We start from the raw sequence: 19,885 nt of genomic DNA, 5'->3' as shown, positions 1-19,885 counted from the left end.
TTAAATAAAAATAAAGGAACTTTGCCTGCTTCTGTGTCACCCGTGGGTGATAGTGGGAGGATAGTCGCAGAATGACAATGAACTGAAGTAGATGCTTGGGAAGGCTGAGGTGCGACGCGAGGTCAGGGAACCATTCCCAGACGGAAGACATCAGGGGCCACGGCTGAGGAAAGTGGGGGGTCCCTGGAGCCTTGTGGATATATCAGCAGCAGCAGATGTTGGGTGCAAGGAAAGAGCAGGAATGATTTCCAGGTTCAGGGAACGAGAGGCTAAGAGGGGAGTTCCCAAAGTAAATTCCAGTGGTGCTTTGGCCTAATAGGCACCTTGAGAATCACAAATGAGCTCGTATTCAAACGCTTGCCTTTCTCCACCTGCCCAACCACAATGTTTGGGGTGGGGGGGAGAGACACCGAATCAAGAGCAAAGGGGAGCCTCCTGAAAGCTTCAGGAATGAAAACACGAGGCCTCATCTGCACTCTACGTTTAAAGCAGTATCATACCAGTATCAAACGCACTCCGCTCATATGGAACTAAGTGTACACAAACCCCTATGGGGGCAGGTTTTGTCCCTGGAAATTCAACAGCAGCTGTTGGTGATGGGGGGTGGGCAATACAGTGGTACCTCGGGTTACATACGCTTCAGGTTACATATGCTTCAGGTTACAGACTCCGCTAACCCAGAAATAGTACCTCGGGTTAAGAACTTTGCCTCAGGATGAGAACAGAAATTGTGCTCCGGCAGCACGGCAGCAGCAGGAGGCTTCATTAGCTAAAGTGGTATTTCAGGTTAAGAACAATTTCAGGTTAAGAACGGACCTCCGGAACGAATTAAGCACTTAACCCGAGGTACCACTGTAATCCTGCAACGGCAGCATTGGGGGAGGGGGTTCCAAAAACAAACCAACCCACAACTGAGCAGGAAGCAACCGCTTTTCTCACATAGTGAAAGTAAATCTGGCTTTAAACAAACGGCTCCTCCTTCATCCCACAGAGGTGTGATCTTGCTCTTTGGACATGCACTTTCTTTTTTTTTTTTTAATTTAATATTTATTAGGATTTTCAAAAAACACACAACAAACAAGAACAAGAAATAAACAAAACAAAAGAGAAAAAAAACAAACACAAAAATACAAAATATTCAAAACTAAACAACAATAAAAACACATAAAAGTTTCTGATACTTATTGTTCTTAACCTTATTTCTCAGACCTCCTCACACCTCCCCTTCTTGTATTCCCATTTAAATTGTCAGTTCAGCAAGTCCTTAACTTATTTCTTTACCTTAACTTATACATTTATTCTAACTTACTATTGTTTTACTTTCCTTCTTTTTTCCATTTCCTCCATTTATTTTTAACAATCTTATTTTCAATTAATTTAAAAAGAAAAAACCAATTTTACCTTATTAAAAACACACATCCATACTTATACCCCATTAATTATTCTTAAACCTTTTTCCTGAAGTCGACCGACATTTCCCTTCCACGATTTGCCCAATTTCCTTACCATTAACTAAATTATAAAAAACAAATTATCCTTATACACCCTTTGGATTCCCAACCTCCGCCCACCCTTTTCCCGGTTCCAGACCCCAACCAATGTCCATCAGTCTTTATGTTATTTATTTAGCCTGGAGATCTCACGTCCGAGGCCCTTATATCTCTCTCAGTTCCTTTCCGCCGGTCTCTTTGATGGTCCTTAATGTTAAGCCCCAAGTCTCGGAGGGGCTCCGGCCCAACAGAATCCATGTTGCTTCCAGCCAGTCCTCCATACTTAAAAGCAAAGCCTATGGGGTGCTCCAACTCTTGTTTCAGATTTCTTACAGATCCAAATGTCCCCAAAGCTCCAGCTTTCACCTTCAACCAATTTGTAATCCTCAGGTCTTCAGGTCTCCTCCCGAGGAGATCTTTCCATTTTCCAGATTCCCATTCAGACCAGGCTTTCCACATCCAATTTTTATTATCCTTTTTTGTCATCATGTCAGGCCTCATGTTGTAACTCTCCTTTAACTCCTGCAAATCTCCTGCTCCTCCTTCATTTTCTTCAAAAACAACACATTGCTCCATCGTTTCTACGCTTTCAGTTTCATTTATTTGTTCAGTTAAATAGGCTTCCTGTTTCAAGTCCTTATCAGGCTCCAAGCTGTTGTTTACTGTCCAGTGTAGTAATGATACGTTTGTAGACAAAGCATTGTATTCATCTTTCAAGTTTCCCAAGAGAACGAAAACTCTGTCTAGTTCTGCTTGGAATTTACATACTCCAGTCATTTTTGTAGTGTAATGTCCTTATTCCCCCTCTAGGGGGATTTTAGTTCCTTAATGTTCCTTTCAGCTCAAAACCAAAAGTCCAGTTATTTTGTATCAGCCCTCCTTGTTTTTAACAAAGTTGTACCAAATAAACCAGCAGAAACAGCAGAAACAATGTTTTCTTTTTCCAGCTGACAGCTAGCTGACTAACAGCTCACTTGACAGCTGTCAAAATCTTCCATACACCAGGCTTTCTCATAGGGCGTTCCCGGGTCTGGGGGGGGGGTAAAATTTCAGTCCCCAAGTTCTTTTTATCCTCCAGTAAATCTTCTTATAGTGTCAAAACCGTGAAATCAAAATCTTTTCATTAAAAAAAAACAAGAAGCAAATTCTTTCGACCTTAGCTGCTCAGTCCTTTGCTTTAAATTGTTTACAAAGAGGGGGGGGTGACTTCCTTTTTAGCCCCTTCCCGCTCGTTCCAAATCCAGAATTAAAATTTTTTATAAAGTCCCAATCTCCGTATTACTCACGGGTTTATATTTTAGAGTCCAGTCGATCTTGGAAGAAGTTGGCGCTCTCTGTCTATGGCTTGCGGCTTCACTCCGTAGGCGAGGGAGTACTCTCAGCACCACGCCTCACCCTGCCTCCGTTCCGAAGCCTTTAAAAAGGCTCCGTCGCAGATTGGGGGGGCGCAAATGGTGCCCGCCGAGTCTCTGTGTTCACAGGCATCCGCGCCTGTGATTTTAAGGGTCCCCGCTTCGCCGCAGCGGCCAGACCCAGACGCTACGGAGCCGATTCCCTCCGGAGCTCGGAGGGAATCCGCCATTAAACAATGGCGCCAACCCGGAAGTCCGGACATGCACTTTCACTGTATGATGGGAATCACTATGCCAGGAGGGAAATCGCATCTGCTGAATCACGAGCATGCTTGCGAAAATGCTGTCAGGTGCATAGAAAAAGCAGCTGGCCTAGAACACTTAAGTATTATGCATTTTCTGAACTGCTCTCCAGTTCCAGATTGATCTGTGAAGCATAGAGAATCTGACATGGAGGAGTGCAAAGTATTACTGTAATTCAAAATATGCTGTAGAGATCTACAGGGCCTGATGCTTCCCCACCCTCTCCTACAGCACTGTCCCCCCAAACCAGGAGGGGATTGAAAAGGGAGGAACAGAGGAAGTTTCCGCGCAGGCACAGTCTCCAGCTGCGTGCATGCAGCCCGTTTGAGGAAGATACATAAACTGGGGGAGGGTCCCCTGTTGCTCCAACTGCTCTATAGATGCTGGATGGGTGTGCATAGCTATCCAGAGCTGAAGAAGCGACTGTAAGTGGTATCTTTGACCATAAATGCTTAACTATCTGCTATGTGCATTCCTTTGGCAGGGAAGCGCGCTTGACATCCAGCCACATTTGGAATGCTGCAAACAGTTCATGTTGCCCTTTCTCAGAAAAGCTTTATCTCACTGGAAAAGACATAAAGAAGAACAGCCACAGCGGTCAAGGACTTGGGAGCACATACAAAGAAAGCATTTGGGGATTTTTAGCAGGGGCAGGGGGGAGGCGACAAAGGGGGAGATGATAGAAGACTATAGCAGAACTTGGGAGTTGTCCAGTAAAATTGGTAGGCGGTAAGTTCAGAGCAGACAGAAGTTCATACTGTTTCATGCAAAACATAGCTTTGGTAATGTCACAGGAAGTGATGGTGGTAACTAGCTCAGGTGGTTGAAAAAAAGGTGAGCCAAATTCATGGAAAACAGAGCTCTCAGCCATGACAACGAAACAAAACTTGCATGTTCAGAGACAGTATATATTTAATTACAGTGGTACTTTGAGTTACAAACACTTCAGGTTACAAACCACGCTAACCTGGAAGAGTTACCTCGAGTTGATTACTTTGCCCCAGGATGAGAATGGAAATCGTGTGCCAGCGGCACAGCGGCAGCAAGAGACCGCATTAGAGAAAGCACGCCTCTAGTTAAGAACAGTTTCAGGTTAAGAACGGACCTCTGGAACAAGTTAAGTTCGTAACTAGAGGTACCACTGTATACTAATGTTTTTATATCAAGTTCCAAAACCACATTACTCCTCCACCCACACCATCAGCAGGCTTGGGGGACCCCAGTTTTACAGACACAAGAAACAAAAAGCAAAAACTTTAGGGGAACCCTCCAACACATTCCAATGAGAACTGAACATGCTCAGCAACCACAGAAAGTCAAGGGTTACAGAGTGGACTTCAGCTTGCACGACTGGACTTTTCCTTCCTCTCCTCCCATCTCCCATTCTAGGTCCCTTCCCTCCCAAAGGAACCTAGAACAACAACATATACTAACGGCAATCTCAGATACTGTGTTTTGACACTTTTTCAGCCAAGGAGGGGCTACTGTCAAACAAGTGGGAGACATCTGCATTCTCCTGGAAATCCCAAGGCTTGCAAATATAAATATAAATATAAATATAAATATAAATATAAATATAAATATTAATATAAATATTAATATAAATATAAATAAATATAAATATAAATATAAATATGGGGTGGAAGTAGCCCAGTAAGGACTGAGCATGCTCAGTAGCTGCAGAATGCTGATTGTCTGTTGCTGTGTGGGTGGGAGTGGGGAATGCAAAACCCAGGTGCAGCGGAATGGACTGAATATTTTCTGAAAGAGGGCCTGGAGAGCTGGCACACTGAACAGAAGCCCTCCAAGCCAAAATGGTTTGTGTCAGCTCTCACTTGCACCTCTGAATTCCAGAACATGGATAAATACAGCAGGGAGGAACTTTCACCTTCATGCCATGCTCATGGGCTTCCCAGATGGGTCATCGTTGGAAACGGGACGCTGATGGACCCAGAGCCTGATCCAGGAAGCTTATTCTTAGTTGGTGGCTATTTCGTTACAGATTGTTCAAGGGCCAAACTATGTGACAGAAAGCCACATGTAATGTTAACACGACCTTCTCTACTGCAAAGTGCCCTTGGGAGAAGGCGCTTTGTACTAGAGAAAGAGCAGCGAGGGGGGAGGAAGGGAATGCTTAACCCTTCTCTGCCACTCGCTTTATCCCCACCATTGTTCCAAACCCATGTTTATCTTGCAATTCTGGGCCTCAAACGCACCGAGCTTCGCAACGTAGAAGGGTCTGTTGGGCTAGTATTACACACAGCTGCAATGTGACATGTAGCTTGATCCTCAGACATCATTAGTCTAAAAGAGGTGCTAGCTGTCAAGTGAGCAGTGCAACACAGAGCCTTTTAGCCATGTATGAATCTAGACTTCCAGACTAATGATAACGGTGATTAAAAAAAACAACAACAACCAGATGCAATTCCTTAAGCATTCCACATTGATCCAGCTGAAAAATAAGCCGGGGTGGGGGAGGAGTGATGGCTACAAAAATTTGCAAATTTAAGAAGTGAATGGAAAATGTGAACACCTATATAGAAGAAGGGCTGAATGGGCCAGGCAGGTGGGAAAGCTCAGCTTAACCATCTTGTTGACTTTGCAAAGGTTTAGCATACACTGCCACAGATGCAAAACTTTTGTGCAAACCTGCAGTGGTTAGAAATGTGGTCCTTTTTAGAAGAATAGTGTCTCATTGTTCTACATTTGCTGCTACAAGATGGCTACATCTCATGCTACCTGATCGCAAGCGTTTCTAGGCATATTGGCTTCTGCCTTTTCTTCTCCTAACCAGTGTCAGAGAAGAATCACTACATTTCTCCCTGCCCCAAACATCTATCTTCACAAATTTCCTTCAGTGCTTTAATTTGTAAAGGATCAGCTATTTCATGGAAGGGTTGTACTTTATGAATGTTGCAATCCGCTCTGAGAGCTCTGTTCTAAAAGCGGGGTACAAATCTCATAATACAGTGGTACCTCGGGTTAAGTACTTAATTTGTTCCGGAGGTCCGTTCTTAACCTGAAACTGTTCTTAATCTGAAGCACCACTTTAGCTAATGGGGCCTCCTGCTGCCGCCGCGCCGCTGGAGCAAAATTTCTGTTCTCATCCTGAAGCAAAGTTCTTAACCTGAAGCACTATTTCTGGGTTAGCGGAGTCTGTAACCTGAAGCGTATGTAACCTGAAGCGTATGTAATCTGAGGTACCACTGTATATATAAAAAAGAATAGCCTATGTATGCAATTCTCTCTTGCCTCTCTCTGTGACTTTGCTCTTGATTCGGGAAGCCTTTCAAGAGAGGAAGGCGGCTAACATTTCCCCATCATGAGAGCCAGCGTGGTGTAGTGGTTAAGAATGGTGGACTCGTAATCTGGTGAACTGGGTTCACTTCCCTGCTCCTCCACCTGCAGCTGCTGGGTGACCTTGGGCCAGTCACACTTCTCTGAAGTCTCTCAGCCCCACTCACCTCACAGAGTGTTTGTTGTGGGGGAGGAAGGGAAAGGAGAATGTTAGCCGCTTTGAGACTCCTTACGGTAGTGATAAAGCGGGATATCAAATCCAAACTCCGCTTCTTCATCATCACAAATCAAGCATTTTTGCTTGCAGACCTTCGAGCAACTTTCTCCAACCTTCAGTCTGCCCCTAGGTCTGGCCCGCCATGCTAAGTGAGCATACAGACCTAGAACAGGAATCACAGCAAAAGGGGAGCTTCCCAGGTCATCTGTGCCTCCGCAAGCCTAGCCCAGGGTCTGTACACTTCCCCATGTTGCTCAGTTACTCAATCATATTTCCAGCATCCCGAGCTTTTCAGCTGAGCTACCCATGCCACTTAATCCAAGCTGCCGTTCTTGGTCTCTGGCTCGCTGCCAGCTGTTGACTGACCAGCTGTCTGTAATAATTAACAACTCCAGTTGGCAGAATTAGACACCCTTTTCCCGGCCAACAAAAACATCTGGGGATGTATTTTTCCCTCCCCCCCCATAGGAATGGTTCCGAGTTGGAGGGGGGGAGAGCACATGTTTCACTCGCCTCCTCCAGGATCCACCTTGAACTGTGAAACATACACCATCCTTTGGTACAGGGCACCCAGTTTCTGGTATAGCCCCATGACTGGCAAATGGGCCAGTCTTTGTAAATGACAGGTCCGTGAGCTGAGAGAGAGAGAGAGAGAGACCTCTCAACTGAGGAGGTTTTCATTTACTCATAGGAACAAGCTCGTTTGTAAAACTAGTTTGTTTTAATGAACTATGTGCTGCCCTTCAATTAAAAAAACATGTTCAGGGTGCTTTGCAACACTATCAATACAGCAGGACTATACTACAAACAGCTGATGAAGGCAAACTGTCGGCGCAAACCTGGAAGCCGTCGTAGCAGCAATGAGTTATATCGTCAAGGGGCACGTGGGGACACAACAGACCAACCGGAATCAAGAGGTCAACTCTGCTGCTTCTGATCTGCTCTACTGCAACTGTTTGCCACCTCCTTCTCTTCCCTTGTTAGCCTAAAGCAGAGGTGGTAGCTAGCAACTGTTTGCTTGCCATTGCCTCAATATTGCCAATTTGCTATGCCTATGCCTCTTGGGCGAGGAAGGCCCAGAGGGCAACCCTGGTTGGGGTAAGGGCAAGTGAATAAACCAATTTGTCTGAAGACTACATACAGTACAAAGTTGCATGTTGTGGGAGGGCGGGGTAGGGTCGGTGGGAAGGATACTCCAGGCCTATGTAAAAACAGAATATAGGGGCTGCACTGGCTACCAATTACTGTATTTTTTGCTCTATAAGACTCACTTTTTCCCTCCTAAAAAGTAAGGGGAAATGTGTGTGTGTCCTATGGAGCGAATGCAGGCTGCGCAGCTATCCCAGAAGCCAGAACAGCAAGAGGAATTGCTGCTTTCACTGCGCAGCGATCCCTCTTGCTGTTCTGGCTTCTGAGATTCAGAATATTTTTTTTCTTGTTTTCCTCCTCCAAAAACTAGGTGCACCTTGTGGTCTGGTGCGTTTTATAGAGCGAAAAATACGGTAGTTTCTGGGTCTAATTCAAAGTGCAATTTTGACCTATAAAAGCCTTAAACGGCTCAGGACTGCAATACCTCAAGGACCGCCTCTTTCCATATGAACCTACCCAGACCCTGAGATCATCCTCTGAGGCCCCTCTTTCGTGTGCCTCCTCCTCGAGAAGTCCAGAGGGTGGAAACATGAGAATGGGCCTTCTCTGCAATGGCTCCCCGTCTGTGAAATGCTCTCCCCAGGGAAGTTCGCCTGGTACCTTCATTACGCACCTTTAGGCTCCAGGTAAAAACATTCCTTTTTAACCAAGCCTTTGGTTGACCTGATCAATATCCCATACCCTTTTAAAACGTGACTCTTTTGGGGGGAGCATTACTGGGTTATTGTTTTTATTTTTTATTTTATATACTGTGATCCTTTTATGTGAACTGCCCTGAGACCTTCGGGTATAGGGCAGTATATTAATAATAATGATAATAATAATAATAATAATAATAATAATAATAATAATAATAATGGGCAGAGAGAGGGGAACACAAAAGGAACGGAAAGTAGGTCATGACAAGGTTAGGCCTGGCCTTGGTGAGTAAGCAACAGGTAGGCCAGTCGCTTTCCCCTTTTAAGACAACCCTGAAGAACTCTATTCTGTATGCACACATAATGGAACGGCCCACATTATTGAGAAAGTTCAGGAAATGTGTAGATGGGTGAGGCACCATAGCGTTTCCTTGGTCAAGTTTCCCACTAGTTCCTAATCACAATTTCCCTACTGCTGTCCCTCCTCAGACACCTCTCAACCCCCTTCAACAGATCCTGATTACTACCACCACCAGCAAGCCACATACTGCAGTGTGAAAAGTACATTTCCACAAAACCAAACTGGATTCATGGCTCTCTTTTAGCTGTTGACACAGGAGAGATGTCTTTCCTGAAGCTGTGCACAAGCACACAGCTGAAGAATCCCTGGTTGGCCTGCGTAACCTGTTGGCCTAATGTTCTGTGCAGAATGGTAATTTATTTCAAGACAGACATTTCCGCTTTGATTGCCTTGTCACTGGCCTGCCAGGGTCAAGCAGTCAGCAAGCCCCAAGTTTTTTGACTGGGAAGCAGCTGACACTTGCCTCTGGGCAGCTAACACAACTCTCTCTCTCTCTCTCTCTCTCTCTCTCTCTCGTGTGTGTGTGTGTGTGTTTATTTTGCTGTGCGGAAGTCTTCCGCTCAACCTGCGTAAAAGAGCACCTTGTGACAGTCATGCTCCTTCCCTTCAAAAGCCCAGGCTAGAGTTCAGGCCTCTACCTATAGTTAATGTAGCATTAGATCAGGACCAACGATTGGCCCAAATGGCCTGTCCAACTTGCTTACTCTTTGGCGCTGGCACAAGGTAATGTGGATCCCATGGTGGAATGATAAGGGGCAACTAAAGATGGAAGGAATGAGCAAGTTCTGTACAGCGATGCAAATCCCCAATGCCTCTCTGCAAAGTCATGTCTCAATAATAGCCTCCGCATCTTCTCCACGTTTGAGATGCAAAAGCTGTTGAGATCTCCCGGAGAAGCAGGAAGGTGAGAATTATATTTTGGACACGATACTGTAGTGGAGGAACAGGACATCCCTGGAGCTTGAACATCCTGCTCCTGCACAGCAAGGTCGTTCAAAAAATCCTTCTTGATTAACACAGCATATATGCAAGCAAAAGCATGAAAGGCGTAGGTAGGCACCCTTCCAGTTCTGTGATGTATCACAGCTCAGGTGAGTAACTTCAATGCCCTATTGCAGCTTTGCATCCATGGCACTGACATGATATTCTATACTGATTTTAAAAACCTACATATTTAAGGGCCCCCCAAAAAACCCTATTCCACTGCTAAGCACTAGCAGACCTTTAACCTCAGAGCAATGACAGCATGCCTGAGAATATTTAAATTATGGTCAGAGAGAATGACAAGCCCACCTTGATTTCAATTCCATTTTTTTAAAAGTAGCGCAGTAGAGGGGGAGATGAAAAGATGGAAGCCAGTCTTGAAGGAAGAGAAAGTTGAAAACGGCACGAAAGTACAGTATTTACTTGAATCTAACGCACACCTCAATTTTCAAAACCTTGAAACCCAAAAAGGGTTTGCTGGTGAATGTAAATGCACCACCAAATCTAATGCGCACCCTAATTTTCGCAAGTGTCATTTGGCCAAAAAAGTGCACATTACTTTCAAGTAAATATGGTAATAGTCTTTGAATGAACCAGGACTTTAAAGGTGGGCTTTTTATATTAAAAATGCTTAGAACAAAGAGAAATATATTTTTGTAACAACACTGCATCTGTATGCACCTTTCTTTTCTTATGAATAATTTGTTGTTGTTGTTGTTTTGCTGGAACCCGAAAGTCAACGGTCAGCAACAGGGCACACAATGCTAAGGAGGGGTGCCAAGCTGAAACAGCGGGCCTCTTAAGGTCTTTTAATACTGCATGCAATTTCCATGCTGGAAATGCTAAGGCATGGAGAACACTGGCCCGGAGACTGCAGGCAGCTATTAATGTGCTTCTCAGGCTGCAAGTGATAAAAGCGGGGGCATTCCAAGGTTACCCAGGCTAAAATGTGTGCTTGCTTGCATGCATGCACACAAATACTGCTAGCTGTGTGTTCAAAGTCAGACTGCAATGTCTCCCACCCATGTGGAACAGGAGGTCTGACTGGGTTCCGTGGCTGCAGGGAAATTAACCAAGTTCCCAGGCTCTGTTGCAAGCTGGAAACAGGGTAGGAGTCAATTAGCGTCAGCACTGACCTGCGAGCAAAGGGCATTCTTGTGGATCTTCTTGTAAATGAGAGCTGGGCAGATAAAACAGATGAGGCTTCCCATCGTTGCACCTGTTAGGCCCAAGATGGTCTCCACTGGCAAAGAAGAACAAACAAACTGTGAGCAACAGCTCTAGCCAAGACAGAGATTGCGTTCGAGTTAACTGTTCCTTTAAGTCAGTGGTTCAAAGGGAGTCCGGAGGCAAAAGCTGAAGGTCACTTAGCAGGGTGACTCAGACACTCCTTGGCCACTCATGAGCAGGACGGTGAAGAATGTGCCTTCCCCAACCTTCCCCTGCCCTCCCCCCGTATGGCGATGGGTAACACGGGGATTGTAATCCACTTGACAGTGACAGCACAAGATCACGCCATGACGCTCTGCATTCCTTAGCGTGACAAAGTGACGCCCGTAGTGGCATACTCACACTCACTCAAGTGGATTAGAATACTCGCTTCACCCTTAAGTACGTGTTGAAGGGCATGGGAAGCACACTTCTAAGCATCCTGATGGTTTGTATGGTCGGATGACAAACGGCACTTAAGGGAAAACTAATTCATGATAAGTGAATTTTGAATATGCACTCTCTGAGTCTGGATTTCTTAAGGTTATCATGAGGTGTAGAACTTCATCCTTCATGCCGGAGCTTTGAATCGAGACAAAACCTTGGGACAACTGGCTGCGGTTACCCATTGCAACTAAAAACCCAGGAAATCCCTTTTCCCTATTCCCTCTACCCCTCCCTTTCTAAAACCCTTGGACTTTTTTTTTTATCCTAGCCAGTGAGGCAGGCTAGGGCAAGAGATAATCACTACCTGGGTGAGGTTCATAGCCAAACAGGGATATGAGTTTTGATATCCCATGTCCTAGTCCAATACGCTAACCATTACACTACACTGGCTCCCAGACCTTCTGCAGATCTTGATCCAATTTTCTACCTGGCTCAGTTGCTTACATGAAATCTGATAAATCCCTCTGTAGCTCAGTGCTCCTTCTGCCTCCCCTACAAATATTTATGACCAGATCTTGAAGATGACACTGGACAGATAGATATTTGATGTCTTCGTTGGTACTATGTATACCAAGATAGCTGTAAGCAACTTAGAGAACAGAATGTTAAGCTAGGCTTAGTCCTATTTAGAACGATGACCATTTCAAAGCAAGATGTCCCAGAACTATATAAATCCTTGGGAATAAGATTGCAAAAAAAAATAATGGGTGGAAATAAACATGGAGGGCACAGCCAAACGAAAAAAAAATGGTGTGCCGATAATAAGCAAACATTCAGAAGTATAATCACTCCAGTTCTGTGCACAGATACACATCTCTGAATGCAGAGGTATAAAGAAACAGCACACAGACACATATTTAAACTTATAATACCATATGCAGCTATGAAACACCCACAATCATCGGCTCAAGAGGTGGTAGCTAGTAGCAGGCTGCTTATCGACACCCACATACTGTAATGCATGATCTAAGGCAGTTACAAATGTTTACAATATCATCATCTCACTGTGCTAAATTGCACTGGGAGTGGGGGGGGCGGGACGGGAGTTGCAGCATTTAAATGGCTTGAACTATGCATAAAGACTCGCTCATTCCCTGTACTGTGTCATGACCAGAAATTACTTCCTGACTAGTCTCTACTGAAGCATCAAGCAAAGGCAGTAAATACCTGCAGATAGGCATTTCCTGTGACTGTGCCGATATTGTCTTTTATTCGAACAATGTATATGCCACTTAACTAAAACAGTCTTTAAGCATTTTACAAAGATACAATACAAAATATAAAAAAATCAGCTATTGTAGAATGCCCCTAAGAATCTTCTCCAAGCACTATGAAACTTTTCTATTTGAAGTAGACTTCAGTAGTTATAATTAAACTAATGTGATCATTTCTACGTGCATTTCAGAATAACTGAATATACATTTTATGCGCGTTCAAATCTTCATAGGCACATGGGAGGCTTTTATATGTGTAATTTAGCCTAGAAGCATGCAAACCTGCTACAAACCCTAAAGACTAGAGATGGGGAGAGTGAAAATGCAACTAATTAAGAACCAGATTTCACTTACCGTTCGGGATCATGATTCCTCCAACCATGGTTCCAAACACAACTGCTAGTGTCAGGGCTTTAAATCGGAGAGGTGGCATATAACCACCTGCAGCAAATGTCCCATCTTTTTGCTAATTAAAAAAGAAAAGGCTAATGAATCAATCAGTTCTTTTAATTTTGTTTTATTTAGACAAAAAGGGATTTTCCTCTCTGTTTCTGGGAAGCTGTCTCTGATGTCTACACAGCTGGAAGCATTTGAACTACAGTCTCCTCCCAATATTCCCAACTATTTGATATGATGTGGGCATTACCCACTGAAGCCTAAGCCTTATACCTGTAAGTTTCTAAATTAACCATACCAATGTGGCTTCATGACTGCAGCCTGAAATATAATGAAGGCTATGAGATCACTGCTGCTGGTCAGCATAATTTGGATTACTAAATTACAGATTTTCTCATCTTTTGATTTTTTGATTGTTTTTTAAAAATAGTTACTGAACTTTTTTGAAGATACAGATTAAGAATGAAACAAGCAGAACAGATACAGAGAGTGAGTTATGAACATAGCAGACTTGAAACAGCTCAATTAACTATACATACTGATATCTTAATTCTTTCTTTCTCCTTTATATTTTGTTTACAGGATCTTCCCTTTCAGAGTTTTGAGATGAAGAGATAATTCAAAAGGTCCATAGTCTAGAGTATATCAAGGGCAGGGAGCAGGCATTATCCTTTACACTTGCAAAGTCAATAAATGCTTCCCTTATTTTCCCAAATGAGTCTTTTATCTTCTGTCCCTTGGTTACCCTTAGTTCTTGTGCTAATTTCTCTAAAGACACCTTGCCAAACATTTTGAAACTGCTGCTCAACATTTACGTTCTGCAGCGTCTTCCAGTTCTGAGCTACACACTGCTTCTGCAGCTGAGAATAAATGAATTAACAGCATTTTATGATCATGATCTAAATTTCTATCCAAAAAACATATTTAACAGAACCAAAGTTGGAGATGAAGATATTCTAAGACCAGCAATCTGACTTATCTCCCAGCATACCAGCTTCCAAAACACGTGTACCTGGGGGCAATCCCACCACATATGGATGTATGTACCTTCCACACCACACACTTTCCACATATAGGAGAAAGATTAGGGTTTATCAGAGATAATTTCATCACTGTCAAATACCATTTATATGACCGCTCTCTGGCAGTGGCAGATGTTGTTTTATATAGTGGCTTTAACCATGGAGCATTCCCATCATTTATTTCCATCTGTCTATCTAAACTTTATCCCCTAATGTATGCAACAAGTCATTTGACTCCTTGTCAGTCTCCAAAAGCCACCTACAGATGTTATAAGCCTCTTATCACTCCCAAATAACTCGGTGTCTCCTGTTCAAATGCTGTAGGTTGGATTTTGATTTTGTCTTTATATGCCTATCACAGCTCTCATAACCAACTTTAAATGTGTGTAAAAGTTTTTCATGGCCTGGAAGCGAGTTGTTCTCCAAAACAGCGGATCACAGGAGGTGACTTTTAGACTTCAAACCAATATGCAGATATTTCAACTAGCAGTCATAAAATAGTTCCTGCGGCCAAGATCCACCTGCAGAAATAATTCTACTTTGCTAGTTACATCATGTGTATTCCGCCCCCCAGTAGTATGTACAGTTGTTACACAGAAGACCACAAGGAACCTAAGGAGGGGAATACACTGCATTAGAGTAGCACAAGTGTCAGAACAGCTTTCCATATAGCAGGCTGGGAAACAAAGTGGTGTAAGGCACAGAAAGGAGGTAATTGCCACTTCCTTCCCCTATTACTAGAGGGGGGAACCTGTGGTCCTGCAGATGTTGCTGGACTCCAACTCCCATCAGTTCCAGCCAGGGATGAGGAGAGTCGGAGTCTGACAACATCTGAAGAACCACAAGTTCCCCATCCCTACCCTAGGATTTGTTCACACATTGTGATGGCTGGTCTGATACCACATTGTTTCTCCACGATAGAGTTCAGTATGTTTTAGGGTATGTACTACCTTACGACACCCAATCACCTGAAATACATGGATAATAGCCTGCGGCTGTTTCTACAGGCAATATAGTTAAGCTCAGGAAGGCTTGCAGCAAGTATCACCATTTATCCTTGACTACCCTGAAAGCTACTTCATGCTCTTTTCCCATAGAAACATAACCACTTTCTCCTTTTTAGTCAAACATAGCAAAACTTGCTCAATACTACAGTTCCTGGTGATGAAGAAATGAGGAGACATCAGACCAAAACGCCACTAAGTGTGACCACCACCTCTAAGCCTGGAAGGGAATAGTTTTGCTCATTCTTTTCACGTGAAAGATAAAAGTGGGGAGGGGAGACAACAGAGAAGGGCAAAGATGTAAGGACACTCCTGGTTTAAGGTGAGGGAAGCCTAAAAACATCACAGTTAAGTCAAGAACAAGGAACTGTACTGAACCACAAGGGCTTTACCTGCTGTTCAAAGAGTAGGGTATTCAACGCCTGCCGGCAGGGCAGAATCATCATAGGGAACCCAACAGCTACAGACATCATGAACCCTACACGGATCATCTCGGTCACTACATTTGAAGGGAAGTTCATGAGCACATTCCCCTCAATGTCTCCGATGTAGCTCACATAGCCAAAGAACCCCACCTGTTCAAGGAGGAAAGGGGAATTACTTTCAGTGGTCACATACATTTGTTCAACACAAAGAACAGAAAACTGGGCGTCCCTTGGGCCTGTCCTCAAGACAGTGGAAGACTATCTTCAATTAATCGCATCTTTATCCCACACTCCCAACTGATTAGTCCAAATTCTTTAAGCTCTGGCTCATTAAAAAAAATTAAAAAATCCAAGATCTCACATCACTTTTGTTGGGTTTCTCTATACATTTCCAAATTCCCATGTATATTTCCCAAGGCTGGGTGACCAGAGCTGCATGCGGTATGAAAAGAGCAGATGCAGAATGGATTTATGACAGAGTAAAACAAATCCTCTACTATGATACAAAGCAGTGGGATGACATTAAGTCATTCCAAGCACCTGGCTATGACAACATGTAAGGATGCCTTCCAAAAAGTGACAATATTGCAATAACTTCACATTTTCCCTGACATCTCGAATGCGAACACTCACTTTGAAGCCATGACCACATTTTTAGCATCATGAGTAGAGATAATGACCTTGGACTGTTCCAAATACTGCTATGGAAGTCAAGATAGTAGCCAAGGGAGTAGAAGTAACCGACCCCAAAACATCAACTCTCCCTTGTCATTATGTTCTCTACATTTAATTGGCTTTTATGTGATATATTTTATGTGACATGGCATACTTCAAGTTTTCCTAGCAGCCAACAAGCTTATAATGAAGTACTTCAGGCTATTCTACAAAGGAGGATGATAATAATAATAATAATAATAATAATAATAATAATAATGATGATGATGATGATGTTACAAGTGTGGTTCATTGAATTCCCATGTTCCAAGCCCAACCAATGGTATTAATTGTTTGATGGAGTTTTGTATTTGATATCCCACTTTATCACTACCCGAAGGAGTCTCAAAGCGGCTAACATTCTCCTTTCCCTTCCTCCCCCACAACAAACACTCTGTGAGATGAGTGGGGCTGAGAGACTTCAGAGAAGTGTGACTAGCCCAAGGTCAACCAGCAGCTGCATGTGGAGGAACAGGGAAGCGAACCCGGTTCACCAGATTACGAGTCCACTGCTCTTAACCACTACACCACACTGGCTCCCTAATGGCTCCCTTGATGGTACTGAGAGGAGAGGAGCGACTACAGCTCAGCAAAGGAGCAACTCTAAAGAAACTAATCTAAATGAAAACAAAAAAATAAAGAGAAAAGAAAGTGCAGAGTCCTCTGTCAAAGTTAGCTTTTAACCCTTGTCTCACACAGAAAGTGGTGGACCCTCCATGCTCTCTCACCTGGGAGCTTTGCTTTCTTCTCCCAGTCTCTCCCTTCCCTGTCTCTCACTCAGGATCCTTCCATAAATCCACCACTTTCATGTGTGTGTAATCCTTGGACCCCAATAACAGCCCAGAGCAGAGGACAACAAAGGAAAACAAAAGGGGAAAAAGAGAAGGAAGATAAAAAAAAATGGAAAGAATAGAAGGAAAGAAGGAATGAATGAGTGAACTAACTTCTGATTTTCTGTCTGTCAGTTAAATAAAATAAATTATTTGAAACATTCACTCTAGGATAATATCCAACTGTTCTACTTTCTGTTAAGCAATATTTTCTCAATCTTGAGACACAAATGTCTGAAATAAATTCATTTTCTTTTCACACAAAAAGTCCAAAAGGGGTTCTCTAACTATTATTATTATAAAGGTAAAGGGACCCCTGACCATTAGGTCCAGTCATGACTGACTCTGGGGTTGCGGTGCTCATCTCGCTTTACCGGCCAAGGGAGCCGGCATACAGCTTCCGGGTCATGTGGCCAGCATGACTAAGCCGCTTTCTGGCGAACCAGAGCAGCGCACGGAAACGCCATTTACCTTCCTGCCAGAGCGGTACCTATTTATCTACTTGCAGTTTGACATGCTTTCAAACTGCTAGGTTGGCAGGAGCAGGGACCGAGCAACAGGAGTTCACCCCGTTGTGGGGATTTGAACTGCCAACCTTCTGATCGGCAAGTCCTAGGCTCTGTGGTTTAACCCATGTCCCCACCCCAAGTTGTACACAGAGCCAATTCTCTCTCAGCTGTGCTAATGTCAGATCAAGGTATCACTCCATCTCTCCATTCATGACTAACTTGTGATGAACACATCACCACTTCTTCCTCCCGCCCCTTCACAGGCATGTACCAGCCCTAACTCTGAGAGCAGCAAAGGGCAAATGAGGAAGATATGTAATGCTCATCCTGATCTCAGGATACTGATGAAACAAGTTCTACTCTTGTCAGTCCCAGTATTTCTAGTACCTGTAGGGGCATCTCTGGTAGGTATGGATCATGTTTAAACTATATCTTTCTAACTGTTCAATAAGAGTAAGGGGTTTTTTCCTCACACACTCCAAGTGCTGTCTCTGCTGCTCTGGAAATGTCCTCAGAGAATGTCCATTGGACGTGGCAGAAAATGTCTCCACAGTTGTTTCTACACTTCTACAAAACATGCTCAGAGGAATATTTTTTACTTTGGGAAGGAGATGGAGCAAAGAGGAGTTGTTGTTGTTTTTAAAGGTTTCTTACCGTAATATAAAAGGTAGTGACCACGTTTAGCGACGAGGCAAAGATGGAACTCATGATTTTAACCGACGGCTCATCCAGACTGTCGTAGGTTGGCAAGACCTGGCTGCAGAGAAGCAGGGAAATGTTAAAACATATCAGGAAATTCTCCCTTGCCGGTAGAGTGTGCTTGCTGACACCTTCCCCACATGGAATTCAGGCACTTGCCTCTCTACTGCAGTTTACGCCAAGAGGATTCTCAACACTCACAAGTTTAAGTGGTGCCCGTATATTCCTGCTCCCTCCCTCCCTGCCTGCCATTGCCACATGTGCAATGTAAATATTTCACATATTTTAAAAATAAAAATGTCGCAACGTGAATGACCGCTTGTTTGCCTCAGACACCAGTGGCAGAGCTCCAGACAGCACACTGCAGATTATTGTTCTTGGATCATCCCGAGCTGATAATTAAAGCAATGCGGTGTTTACAGAATAACGAGCAGGAAGAGAGCTAGAGCATCATATTGTCAAAGAGAAAAGTTAAACAACCAAGACTAAACACTGCGCCTGTCGTATTTCAGCACTGATGCTTGAGCTCAACTCACAGAAAAGCGGAAGGGCCAATTACATGGGGCTTGGGTGCTTATGCACATGGAAAAGCTTTTTCCTAACATCAGGTGTACGGCTTATTGCAGCAGCCAGAGGATGCCTGGGCCTGACTTGACCACATGCTCTTGAACACACAGGGACACCTTGAGAGGCTAAGTAGATAGGAAGGTCATTTAGGATAGAAGCACTTATGAAAACTACCATGCAAGAAAGTAGGGTGGTGGTGTGGAATCAGCAGCTGATTTATCTATTTTTTTAGCTCTCCATCATTCAGAGGACTGGACAGTTCAGTGCTATTTAAGTATTTACGAAAACGGCAACGTCATGCTATCTATCTGGGTACCTTTATTACCACCACTGTTATATACAATGCAAATGTTGCTTGTCAATACAACCAACCCTGAACATATGCTTGTATATTGAGTGGGGAATAGCACAGCAAAGGTAGGGGGGAACTCCAATGTTAGGTGTGTTAGTTGCATGTGAAAATCCAACCTTAGGGAAGTTCTTGCGAACTCCAAAAAGAGGCCACTTGCAAGCGGCGTCTTCTGACTTGCCATTCCCAACAAACTGAGATCCAAAGAACAGGTGATGTCAACAGCAACCGCAGGCCCTGCTGATTCGATTCAGGACCATGGCACTGAAGGGGTGGGAGGTGGGAGTTTGAACCTTTCCAATTAATGTAATTTCCAATTAAAACTGTGCCTCCCAATGCTCTTTGCTTTGTTTCTGTAAATACAACAGAAACAATGTAAAGATTTGAACTCACTAGCAGGGTTTGAGTAAACATTTACAATTAACAAAAAATAAGTATAAAAACTATAAAGATGAGAATAGAAGGATAAGAGACAATAACAATTAATATAGAGATAGCATAGGAAGATATATCAAAGCAAGCAGGGGGAGTTAATATGGGGGGACGGGACCAGAAGAGGAAGTTGAGGGAAGTCGGGGGGGATTTTGATGATTGGACATGTTATAATAAGATACAAGTGCAAAATCCATTTTTTTTTATTAAAAACAAAGTAAAACTGTGCCTCTCAATGCTTTTTGCTCATTGCCACAAATGGTGGCACTATGGGGAG

General features: G+C 43.6%; 1 protein-coding gene across 2 annotated transcripts in view; it reads right to left on the bottom strand.

Moving 5' to 3' along the window:
* SLC38A10 (solute carrier family 38 member 10) overlaps window positions 1-19,885 on the bottom strand; it is an 84,652-nt gene that overhangs the window by 34,534 nt on the left and 30,233 nt on the right. For both annotated transcript variants that reach the window (XM_053375487.1, XM_053375486.1), the window contains exons 7-10: window positions 18,216-18,318; window positions 15,476-15,658; window positions 13,016-13,127; window positions 10,928-11,034 (exon numbers count right to left, since the gene is read on the bottom strand). In XM_053375487.1, coding sequence (XP_053231462.1) covers window positions 10,928-11,034; window positions 13,016-13,127; window positions 15,476-15,658; window positions 18,216-18,318 — 505 coding nt within the window. The remainder of the gene's footprint in view (window positions 1-10,927; window positions 11,035-13,015; window positions 13,128-15,475; window positions 15,659-18,215; window positions 18,319-19,885) is intronic.

This window comes from Podarcis raffonei, chromosome 2, assembly GCF_027172205.1.
Source record: "Podarcis raffonei isolate rPodRaf1 chromosome 2, rPodRaf1.pri, whole genome shotgun sequence".
Classification (NCBI taxonomy): Eukaryota; Metazoa; Chordata; class Lepidosauria; order Squamata; family Lacertidae; genus Podarcis; species Podarcis raffonei.
The sequence above is the reverse complement of the archived record's forward strand: the minus strand, read 5'-3'. Positions and strand labels throughout refer to the sequence as shown.